The 11,507-nt window shown below is 47.2% G+C and overlaps 1 protein-coding gene across 2 annotated transcripts in view; it reads left to right on the top strand.

Moving 5' to 3' along the window:
* The window catches only part of ERCC6 (ERCC excision repair 6, chromatin remodeling factor), a 70,554-nt gene extending 59,341 nt beyond the window's left edge, over positions 1–11,213 (top strand). For both annotated transcript variants that reach the window (XM_044759343.2, XM_070493116.1), the window contains exons 12-21: positions 346–441; positions 2,466–2,681; positions 3,139–3,249; positions 3,645–3,764; positions 4,203–4,297; positions 5,685–5,830; positions 5,915–6,616; positions 8,104–8,308; positions 8,881–8,959; positions 10,039–11,213. In XM_044759343.2, the coding sequence (XP_044615278.2) occupies positions 346–441; positions 2,466–2,681; positions 3,139–3,249; positions 3,645–3,764; positions 4,203–4,297; positions 5,685–5,830; positions 5,915–6,616; positions 8,104–8,308; positions 8,881–8,959; positions 10,039–10,461 (2,193 nt within the window). In that variant the 3' untranslated portion in view covers positions 10,462–11,213. The remainder of the gene's footprint in view (positions 1–345; positions 442–2,465; positions 2,682–3,138; positions 3,250–3,644; positions 3,765–4,202; positions 4,298–5,684; positions 5,831–5,914; positions 6,617–8,103; positions 8,309–8,880; positions 8,960–10,038) is intronic.
* Positions 11,214–11,507: the final 294 nt, after the last annotated feature.

Consider the following 11,507-nt stretch of genomic DNA (forward strand, 5'->3'; position numbering starts at 1 on the left):
CAGGAGGGGGGACGGGCTGAGCACCCAGGGGAGTGGGGTGGGGGAGGTCTGCGCTGAACTTCCTGTGAGCAGGCAGCCAGTCTTCAGGCTCTGTCAGGATGGTGGGATGGGCACCGAGAGGTGGACGGGTGGCATAAGTGGAGGGGGCTGCAGAGAGGAGCCAACTGTGCTCTTTGCTCAGCTCTGAGATGTGGTGTCGCTTTGTTTTGTTCTTTTAATAAGAGGTACGTTATTAAAACTGCATACACTGTGGCTTTTTGATTAGGAAATTTCGTTGATATTTTAATTATTTTATTCTGGTTTTTTTTTGAAATTATGGTTTCTCTCTTTTTTTTCCTCTTATAGGTCTTATTTTGCCGTCTTACAGATGAGCAGCATAAAGTCTACCAAAATTTCATTGATTCCAAAGAAGTTTACGGAATTCTCAATGGAGATATGCAGGTCAGCTAAATACTAGAAGCTGGAGAAATGAATTGTGGACCAAGGGAAGCAGGACAGGAAAGGAAGCCAGTGCTGGTCAGGGAGTCCCTCTTACCTCTTAGAAACATTTCGGTGCAATTTGAAGCCCTTCCAGAAGTAAGAACACAGGTTAGATTTCAGCACGCTCCATTTGCCTGCACTGAGCACGGTTACCCTTGAATCCAGCACACGTGGTTTAGTGGAGGAACAAGCCCAGACGGCGGGATCTGCACTGGTTGGGGCAGGGCCTGCTGCCTGGTGTGGGATGTAGGGAGGCAGCCAACGGCTGGGTTCACAGGCCCGTGGAGCAAGAATTATTAGCACAGGTTTTTCTGTGCGTAATAACATTTCCGTTATTGGCAATACTCAGCAATATATGTGGGTAAATGTCTGTTTGGTCAACATGTATAGTAGGTTTATAATCAGCATTTAGTCTAAAACTTCCAGTGAACTATTCAACTTCTTCGTGCTTCAGTATCTTAAAATGTGAATTGTGTTTTATTTGTTTGACGTATAAGACTTCCTTAGTCCATCCTCATTGGAGGTACCACAGAGTAGCCCAGTACACTCCGAAATGCACTTTCCAGCTTAGACGCGGAGGTAGATAAAGAGATGAACGCAGGCGACGTGGCTGCCTGTGTTCCCTAACGCTGCGTGCTTTTTCTTTCAGAATAAGTCACTCAGTTCTTTTAACCATCTCTTGCAGCTTCTCATTTCTTGTATCATTCGCATCTCAGAGAGGTTTCTACATCGTTTGCATTTGTTCCTGTCTCCCACATCTCCCCTTAACTCACCTTCATGGGCCTCCAAGTTGTGAAGCCATCTCTGGTCTAGGTCAGCACTATTCAGTAACCAGAACGCAGGCCACACGGGTGATTGACAGTTAGCCAGTAGTCACGTTAGAACAGGGAAAAAAAAAAATAGGTGAAGTCAATTCTGGTAATATAGTTTATTTAACCTGATATATCCAAAACATCTTACAAAAATATAATCAAAATTTTGAAATGATTACTGAAATAATTTACTCTCTTTTTTTTTTGGACTAAGTCTTTATAACTGGGTATTTAACACGAGCAGCGCATCTCAGTTCGGACCAGCTACACGCCGTGTGCTCAGCAGCCGCCTGTGGCGTGTGACTGCTGTGTTGTACAGCTCAGGTCTGGGGAAGAAGGAGGAGGCACAGATGACTCTTCGGGGAGTTTTGACAAAGTTCCTGATCTGTTCAGATCTCTTGTTTGTTTAGCTGTGGCTTACTGGTTAAAACTACCACACTCTCTGGTTATTGGCTTAATTTATGATGCCTCTTTCTCTGCTTTAGCGTTTGCACTGGTGAGCTCGATTCGGTCACCCTTTGAGAGCTGTGAAGGATGCCCTGTTGCTGGGCAGAGATGGGCAGGCCCTCCCTCCTGGTCTCCCAAGCCCTTCTGCCGTGTGACCCATCCTTCAGATCTTTCCCATTCGTGTATTTTCCATGCAATACGCTTTCTTATTTACTAATGTAAAGGAAAATGGAACTTCAACCTCTGACACAGATTAAACTACAGAACTTTTAGTGAAGTGCTTAGGAATGTGATATTTAAATTCATTTGCTTTTAATTTGAATTTAATTAATTGCATTTGCACATGACTTATTTCTCCAAAGTTGGGTGGGCATGACTTTTTTGATTTATATTTAAATGATTAGTCAGTTTTTTATATACTGTGAACTGCATCCCCTTTTTTCTAGTGAGGGAAATAAATCATTAGTAATTGAGTATGACCCCAGTAGACATGTTCAGACTGATAGAATTTTTTTGTTTCTGGAGAGCTTGTCCTGTCAGGAAAAGATGAGTGAAGGCTGATTTCTTCCAGCTCCTAATATGCTGTTATTAGGGAGGAAACTAAGAAGTGGTGAGCAATTATGGTTTAGTCTGTGTTACACATCCAACAGCCCCTTTCCTTCCTTCCCGAGTGGAGATTATCTTCCATGGGCTATCCTGAGTCTACATAATTCTTTTATACCATAGATTTTCTCTGGACTCGTGGCCCTGAGGAAGATCTGCAACCACCCTGATCTCTTTTCTGGAGGCCCCAAGAGTTTCAGAGGCGTTCCAGAGGGGGAGCTAGAGGAAGATCAGTTTGGATACTGGAAACGTTCTGGGAAAATGATAGTTGTTGAGTCCCTGTTGAAAATATGGCATAAGCAGGGTCAGCGAGTATTGCTGTTTTCTCAGTCGAGACAGGTGAGTATGCAAACCACACGCAAGAAACCATTGGTTCCTTGTGACTTACAAACATTAATTCAGAAAATGGGATATAATCTAAAATAATCCAAGAGCAGGCTGCAAATACTGAGGTGGCAGCCTGCAAATCTCCCTGGAAACTTGGACCTTCCTCTAGAATTGGTGCCAGAAGCGGGCGTTTTAAAAAGGCTTCCCATGTGATTCTGGGCTGCAGGCGAGTTTGGATCTGAATTCAAATAAATTCCCTGCTATTTACAAAACTTACAAGAATTAACAGTAGGGAAATACCAAAAATATTCCTGTAGTTGTTATATTTATCTACCTTCAAAGCAAGAAACTCCTTTTAGTTAAAGCCTGCTGGGGAAGGTGTGACTCTGTTTACACAGTTGTAGAATCCCTCTTTGGAGGTGTATATTCGAGTTTTAAACTCTTTTCCTCCACCCTCTCTCCCAAACAGATGCTGGACATACTTGAAGTATTTCTTAGAGCCCAAAAGTATTCCTATCTCAAGATGGATGGTACCACTACAATAGCTTCAAGACAACCACTGATTACGAGATACAACGAGGTAACCAGTGAACGGAACAGTCAGGTCAAGTAGTGCTGCTGTCCGCAGCGGGGAGGGGGCAGTGCTTGCCTGCCGAGCCCTGCTGACGTCTGCACTGGGCAGCGGGGGTGGGGAGGGGGCTTTCTGCTTCTGACTCTGCATTTCTGGGTTATTGGTGTGTGCATGTGTTTAAACAAGGAATGTGTATTCCTTCTTGACAACTCAACTTTTAAATATTGTAAATAGAATTGATATTAAAAGCAGGAACTGTGAGATGGGATTTTGACCAAACAAAGGTCTCTAGGACATAACCCCTTCCTTATACTGGGAGCACGTTTCCATGTGTGGAACGTGCAAAGGCAGGGGTGAAGAGCCGTGACTAGTCAGTGCGCACTAAGTGTTGTGTCTGCCCCTAGGACACGTCCGTATTCGTGTTTCTTCTGACCACTCGAGTGGGTGGCATAGGAGTCAACCTGACGGGGGCCAACAGAGTCATCATCTATGACCCCGACTGGAACCCAAGCACAGACACGCAGGTCTGTTTGTTTGTTTAAAGGAGTTGGTGGTGACATACAGTTTAGTGGCTAGCGCTTGGCAGGGCCCTTTGGTCCTCGTGTTAGGTCCGGTATATAATTCCCATCTTGGTTGCCGCCTCGTCTTCAGTGTGGAGGAAGACACCCTCCAGCGTCACAGACAGGAAGCGCCTTCAGCAGTTTGTCTGTAGTGTCCATCGCTAGATCTGGGGTGAAACGAGACTGTGCAAAGTTACAAAACATTGTTTTTCAGGTGGAGATGGCGTGGTCTGTCTCTGTCACCTGCCTGGTTATCTTCCGTAATAGGCCTTAGGTGTATTTAGCCTGGTTAGCCTGAATTCCAACCTTAGGAGTGGCAGGAAGCAACCAGCCCTCTCTCTTCCCCTAAGTCAGTGCTTGTCACTGCGCAGGCCCTTGTTGAGCCGCATCTCTCTGCCGCAGGCCCGGGAGCGAGCGTGGAGGATAGGCCAGAAGAAGCAGGTGACGGTGTACAGGCTTCTGACTGCGGGCACCATTGAAGAGAAGATTTACCACCGGTCAGTACAGACGGCTGCCTGCGCCCTGCCTGGCGCTGCTCTCCTGGCCGCGGGCGGTGCGGGATGGAGAAGGACGCCTCCAGGCTTCGAGCAGGGCATTGTTCTAAAGTATTGCTTTAAAAGGTCTTTTTATCTTAGAGCGATAGACACTTTAACTTGAGGAATATCTGGAATTTTAAAATTTTGTTTTCATGTTTTTTTCTCACTAAAATAAGCTTAGGTGGCTTATTGTGAGTTTTTTTAAAATGTCTTTGAACCTGATCGTTTTCCTAGCTTATTAAACTTCAAGGACTGCTCATGTGTGGACCGTGTATTAGTTGCTATTTGAGGGGAATGTTCCTGCCTGCTGTAGTGGGGGCTTCTTGAGGAGGTGACAGTCGAAATGCCAGCATGCTGGTGTTACAGTCACACGCAGCTCCGATCAGTGTGGTGTCCTGGTGGTCTTTGACTCACGTGCCCCGTAGAGAGAGGTTGACCAGGACCCCTGTTTCTTCCTCCGTCTCTCTACGGTGACGAGGGGTTGAGGCGAGGGTAACTGCAACAGTAGAGTGGAGATGGTGCCACTGCTCCCCTCCCCTGCTGAGGACTGCATTCTCCTAAAGGGAGCCCCCGCTTTCCACCACACACCGCGCCACTCCTGCAACAGTAGAGTGGAGATGGTGCCACTGCTCCCTCCCCTGCTGAGGACTGCATTCTCCTAAAGGGAGCCCCCGCTTTCCACCACGCACCGCGCCACTCCTGCAACAGTCCTGTTCTTCAGGGCCCTTGTGAGGGGGCTGGAGACGGTTGAGTCCTGGGAGGCGCTTCCTCGTAAAGATACATGTCTTAGCCTGACGAATAAGCGCCTGGGAGGGGGCGGGACGACTTCCTGGAGGTATCAGGGCAAGAGTGACGGGGGTGTGGAGCTTTCGCCTGGAGCGTGGATCAGCAGGTGGGAGCGAGGGGAGGTGGCTCCAGGTGAAAACTTTGCGAAGCCCCAGGTAAGATTCCCTGAGCCCCATCCTAGGAGGGTCCTGAGTAGGGCAGTGCAGGGATCCTTGGTCCAGGAGTCAGGAGGCCAGCTCCTTCCAGCTCACAAGGGCCGTGAGTCACATGAGTGTATGTGAGAAGATGTTTCTTGAAATGTGATGAATCTTGGAGGCTGAAAAAGCTCCTTGGGTATAAATAATAATAAGCTGTTATTTCTAATTTAAATTCTGTAAAACATGGAGACCACCTGGTGTTTTGTGTGCTTCCTGAGTTGTAATTTTCCAAGGCTAAAAGTTGGGGAATTATTTAGACATCTGTGCAGCTGCAGTTATCATATCTCTTTCAGATTGTTTTATAATTAGGATTTTGGGGTAGAGCTGAACATGGTTTGATGCCAGTTTAACTTTTATCGTTGTAGACAAATCTTCAAGCAGTTTTTGACAAATAGAGTGCTAAAAGATCCAAAGCAAAGGCGGTTTTTCAAGTCCAATGATCTTTATGAGCTGTTTACCCTGACCAGCCCTGACGCATCCCAGAGCACTGAGACCAGCGCTATTTTCGCAGGTACTGGCTAAAGTCATTTCACCGAAAGTGGTGAACTACAAAAGAGTGACACAGTGTAATGTTAGCCTGTCTTCCCCTTGCCAGGGACTGGGTCAGATGTTCAGACACCCAAACGCCGTCTAAAGAGACAGCTTGAGCCAGCTGTTGGAACAGACCATAACGTTCCCATGAGCAGGAAGCTTCCCGCCTCTAGCACGTCTGCAAATGGTGCCACGTCCTCTGAGGAGAGATCCGCAGCTGCAGGAGCTGATGTGAAGGCAGTTGCTTCTGATCAAGGCGACCCCTTGAAGGAGGTCCCCGAGCCGCCTCGTGGTCTCACTAGCAGCGATAGCCTTGGAGAGGACACAGGTGCAGTGGCTGGACGAGACGAGTCACCCGTGGTTAGTGGAAACGGGGAATGTTCAGAGTCTCCAAGAATCAGCAGAATGTCCAGGACATCTGGCGAGGAAAGCGTCGGTGAAAAGCAGGGTCTTACTGACAAAAGAGAAAGCTGCCAGGCTCAGACAGAGCCCCTGTGGGAGAGGGACCAAATGGAAAATAACTCCTGTAAGCACAAGGCAAAAACGAAACACCGTGCGGCAGAGGAAGGGACCCTGGAGAAACACCGGAGGCCGAAGCAGGAGCCAAAGAGCTCGAAGCATCGCAGAGACGCCAAGTTTGAAGGCACTCGGATCCCACACCTGGTGAAGAGAAGGCAGTACCGGAAGCAAGACGGCGAGAACGAGCACGAGCCCAAGGAGCGGGGCCACGATGATTATGTTCTGGAAAAGCTTTTCAGGAAATCAGGTAGTGCTTCTGCTAAATTTGCCCGGCGTGCGCTGGGAACAGAGAGGGGCTAGGCCAGCTCTGGCGGAGCGACCTTCACTGACGCTGCCATGGGGGCTCTCACTGCGAGTAGTTTTCCTTCCAAAATTCAGATTTGAAAAGTATTGACGTTTCTGAAAACCATCTTCACCTCTCTTTTCTGAAGACCAAGCAGAATTTAGGAACTTCCAAGATCACTGGTCCTTGACTTAGACCCACACAGGAGGGCTGCAGTGCTTTAAGTAGATTTGTGCCACCTGCACGTTCATGGAAAGTTCTCTACATGCCCTATTGATCTTCTAACCACAGGGCGTTAAAGTAAGAGATCATGGTGTGGAGAGGCAGGCACACTGGAAGGAGGAAGGCTGATAGCCAATATGGGGGAAAATGGGAGAAGCAGACCCAACAATTGCTCAGGCCTCTGGGGACAGGCAGTGCTGCCCGGCGCAGTGATCCCTGGAGTGGCGTCCACTCAGGCCTCGGCAGTCACTATTCACAGTGCGAGGGCCCCGTGTGTGGTTTTCCTCTCAGGGAGGCAGCTTCACCGGGGGCCCTGCAGAGAGAAACGTCTGGGCCTGACGCTTTTTGTCAGGTAGCCCATTGGAACTTTCTCTCTTCTTTCTGCAGTTCCTGGTCTGTTTTGCTAGGAAATTATTTTTTTGGTCTGGTTTTCAAATTTATTTGCATATAGGCATAGGAAGTCCTCTCGTAGTAATATTTTCTTTTATTTCACTTGTGTTTCAAGATAATTTCCCCCTGTCATTTCTAATTCTGTATATTTTCTCCCTTTTTCTTTGATCAAGTTAAGCTAGTAGTTTGTCTGTTTTGTGATTTTTTATCAATAAACCAGGATTTTAATTTATGAATTAGATCCTTGGTTCTCTACCTCATTGATTTTTACTATTATCTTTGTTTTCTTCCCTGTACTTTTGTTTTTGTTATGTTTTGGTGAGGGTTTTTGGAGGGTGCTTAGTTTTTATAAATCTGTTTGACTTGGAAATTTAGTTCATTTATTTTTATTTTTTTATTGATGGCGGTATTTAAGGCTCTGAGTTTTCTGTTGATAACTGCATTAAATTCTTCTGAGTTGTGGTGTTTTCCTGATCATTACTTTTTAGAAATTCTGTGATTCTGGTGTATATTTTTTTATTTTTCCCTTTGATAGAGAATTTGTTAATAGAAGGCTTTAAAATTTTCTAGATAGCAGCGATGGGGGTTACATCAAAGTTGTGGTGATGGCAGCATTGTGCTTCAGTGATTATTACCCGAATGTCTAGTCTCGTAGGGTAGTGACGAAGGAGAGTAGCAGTGGCGTTTGTGTAGTTCTGGGTCATGGTGGTCACTCAGTAAATGGCAGCTGGACGTGTTCATTGTCTTTTCTCCACCCACAACACACTAGACTGCACAGGAGGAACAGTATGATCGTGCACACTAACTAACACGCTTCCTGCTCCCTTTGTTCTTCCTAGTCGGCGTGCACAGTGTCATGAAACATGACGCCATCATGGATGGAGCCAGCCCGGATTACTTGCTGGTGGAGGCCGAGGCCAACCGAGTGGCCCAGGATGCCCTGAGAGCCCTGCGGCACTCGCGGCAGCAGTGTCTGGGGGCCACGTCCGGCGCTCCCACCTGGACCGGCCACAGGGGCAGCTCGGGGGCACCGGCCGGGTTAAAGTAAGAGGGCCACCCTGCCGTGCTTGTGAGGACGCCGACCCCCGGGCTCGGAGCCAAGGGAGGGCGGCACGGAGTCTTACTCCTGCTTCTCTGCAGTCCTCGAAAATGTCTCACGGAGGGATGGTCAGCCAGACGTGTCACTTGGACACACAGGAGATACCTTTGTAACCTTAAACCTCCCTTGCCTTCTGCCCCTGCTTTTCAGAGCTAAGGAAAACTGATCTGTTTTGTTTAAAAGATGATGTCATTAAAAATAGAGAGTAACGATTAAACTTTAGTAAGATGATTAGCCAGTTTTCAACAATCAGTGATTACCATGCTGTTTAGAATGCTCCTCTGGAATTGTTTCCTACCTAGAATTGAGGATAGTTTCCGTCAGATGTTGAACGAGGCTGCTAGTGGTTCTTCCCGGAGATGCAGCACTTACTTCCCAGGAGGGTGGAGTGGAGGAATCGGAGGGCATAGAACAGAAGGAGACTTTTCCAGGAAGAGTTTGGGTGTTGGAAGGGCGTTTTCCTCTCTCAGGCACGAAGGCAAAGCTTTCATCTGCTGTGCTTCTTTTCCTTCCTCAGGAGCAGGTTTGGTCAGAAGAGGAATTCCAGCTTCTCTATGCAGCGTCCTTCCTCAGCGTCTCCGAAGGAGAAAGCCCAGGTAATGGGATAACCCCTCTGCTTCTCGTGCGGGAGACTCGATGGAATGGCCGTGAAGGTTTAACCCAATCCAGATGCAAAGGAAACCGCGGGCATACTAACGCTTGATAGTTTTACTGTGTGCTCGGATTTATGGAGCACGTCCTTTTGAGTTTGAAAGGGCCGGCTAACTTCCTAAAAGACACAGTCTTTAACCCGAGATCTGTAGCAGGTTCTGTTTGCTCAGAGAGTTCATACAGGGAGGGTGATGTGTGAGTCGCTGCCCCTGCAGCCTGCCCACCAGAGGCCAAGTACCAGCTCCGAAGACCAGTACCCTCTAGAACAGAGCTCTAGAAAACTGCCTGGAGTGTTACTCAGAATTTGCCCGCTGCGGGAGCGTTGTGCCCGTCCCGCCGTGTTCTGTGACTGACGCCTGCTGCGCCTCGCTGAGAGTGAACAGGAGGCCACACGCCATCAGTCCGGCCTCTCTGTCGTTCCCGGTTAAGGTGATGTTACAGTGAAGTTTGAAAACTCCAGGTACAGGCTCCTGGTATGGATTGGTAGGAGCCCATCTAGGAGTAGAGTGCCTTTGTTTGACTTCCCATGTTCTTTTAGCCGTAGGAGAGTGAAGACAGGTGAGACTGGTGCTGTTTTAAGGAGACTCACGTGAGATGTAAAGTAGGAAAAGGATTTGGAAGTGAGGAGGAGGCACAGCTGTGATGCGGCTCCTCATCCTACAGTGCCCGGGTCAGGGAGAACCTGGGAGGGGGAACAGGAGAAGCCTGCGGATGCGCGCCTCCTGGAGACAGTTCCTCTGGGCCCAGCCCCCGGCCACTGCATCCTCCTGCCGCTCTCCCCTCAGAAGGGGGACCAGTGAACAGCCTAGTTTGGGGTTTTTTTAGGAAATGTTCTTTAATAGCAGGTGGATTTACATGCTCGACTCCCCTGCTTTCACGTTGGGTTAGGCATATCTCATTCTTTCTCCATCACCTTGACTACTCTGGGCATGGGGGTTATTTATGGCCCCTCAGCCTTTGGAGAAATAAGTGGAAGCGTAAACTGGAAGTGAAATATATCAGTGCAGTGGTTTTCTTTCTCCAGGACAGCGTCATGAAAAAGGATGGAAAAGATACTGTTTCTGAGCATTTTAGTGGAAAAGTGGAAGATGCAGAGTCTTCATCCGGCGCCCTCACTTCATCCTCGCTCTTGGCTAAAATGAGAGCTAGAAACCACCTGATCTTGCCGGAGCGGTTAGAAAGCGAACCCGTGCCCCCCCAGGAGCCGCCCGCCCCCCTGCCCTCCTCCACAGAGCACGACGACCTCCTGGTGGAGATGAGGAACTTCATCGCCTTCCAGGCCCGTGTGGACGGCCAGGCCAGCACGCGGGAGATCCTGCAGGAGTTCGAGTCCAAGTTGTCGGCGTCCCAGTCTTGTGTCTTTCGAGAACTGTTGAGAAACCTGTGCACTTTCCATAGAACTTCTAATGGCGAAGGAATCTGGAAACTCAAGCCAGAATACTGCTGATCAACATTACTTTCTAAACTTTTAATTGACTTTTTCTAACAGAAATTTCTGATTATTAATCCTATGATTAATAATCATGTGTTTGTCGACAGAAGTTGGCTGCATTTGATGTTTACTTTGAATGATATCTACCTCATAATTAAAACTTTACAGAAGAAGCAGTTCTTCTCTGAAATGGGAAAGTTCTAAAAATCCTTGGGTTGACATGAACTTTTTTGGCACTGTGAATTATGTTTTAAAATCAGGGGCCTAGCAGTTAATTCTGGGAACACTTTTGCTTCTTTACCCAAAAAATGCTGGCAGGCAGCATGAGACTGCTCATTTAGAAGTTTATAGACCAGAAATCTCAAGAATTCTTTTTACTGGTGCTAAAAACGTGTCTGATATTCCGTCAGGCCTGTTCAATAAATTAGTTCATCAATATCTGATAACAGCACCATTTTTGGTGCATAGCTTTTAAACATTTGAATTTATCATTTGTCACCCCAAAAAGATCAGATTTGTTATCCTTTGAATCATATTAATTGCCTTTAAATGATCTTCCTTTTAAGGTACTGTTAGATTGGCAGGTAGTTTTCTTAGTAAAGCATGCAATAGCTTGGAAATAGATGATAAGATATTATTTGCAGAAAGCTGCACTGTCTTCAGTTCACAGGCTTTACATTAAGCAAAGGGCATCTTTTCCTCCCTACAGTGACTGCTTGGTTTTAGGAAAATGGAATGTATTATATTAAAAAAAAAAAAAAACACAAGCAGAACCAAAAGTGAGTACGAATAAAACAACCAGCACACACACATGCACACAAATGCCACTCCAGAACCACAACTGGATGTACCGTCATTACCGCAAGGTGACCACCACTGCAGCCACCCCGCTTGCATGCTGGGAGGCAGCTTTGAGCATTTTTTATTTTATTCATTGTTTGATTTTCCAAGGACGCTGAGTACTTGATACTAGGCAGCATCGTTCCCCTCATGTCTCTGTCCAGTCGTTTTCATCTCTTTTTCCTGTGTGTTCGCTGTCTCTCCTGTTTGAGAGGCTTGGT

This window comes from Equus asinus, chromosome 2 (genome assembly GCF_041296235.1).
Source record: "Equus asinus isolate D_3611 breed Donkey chromosome 2, EquAss-T2T_v2, whole genome shotgun sequence".
Classification (NCBI taxonomy): domain Eukaryota; kingdom Metazoa; phylum Chordata; class Mammalia; order Perissodactyla; family Equidae; genus Equus; species Equus asinus.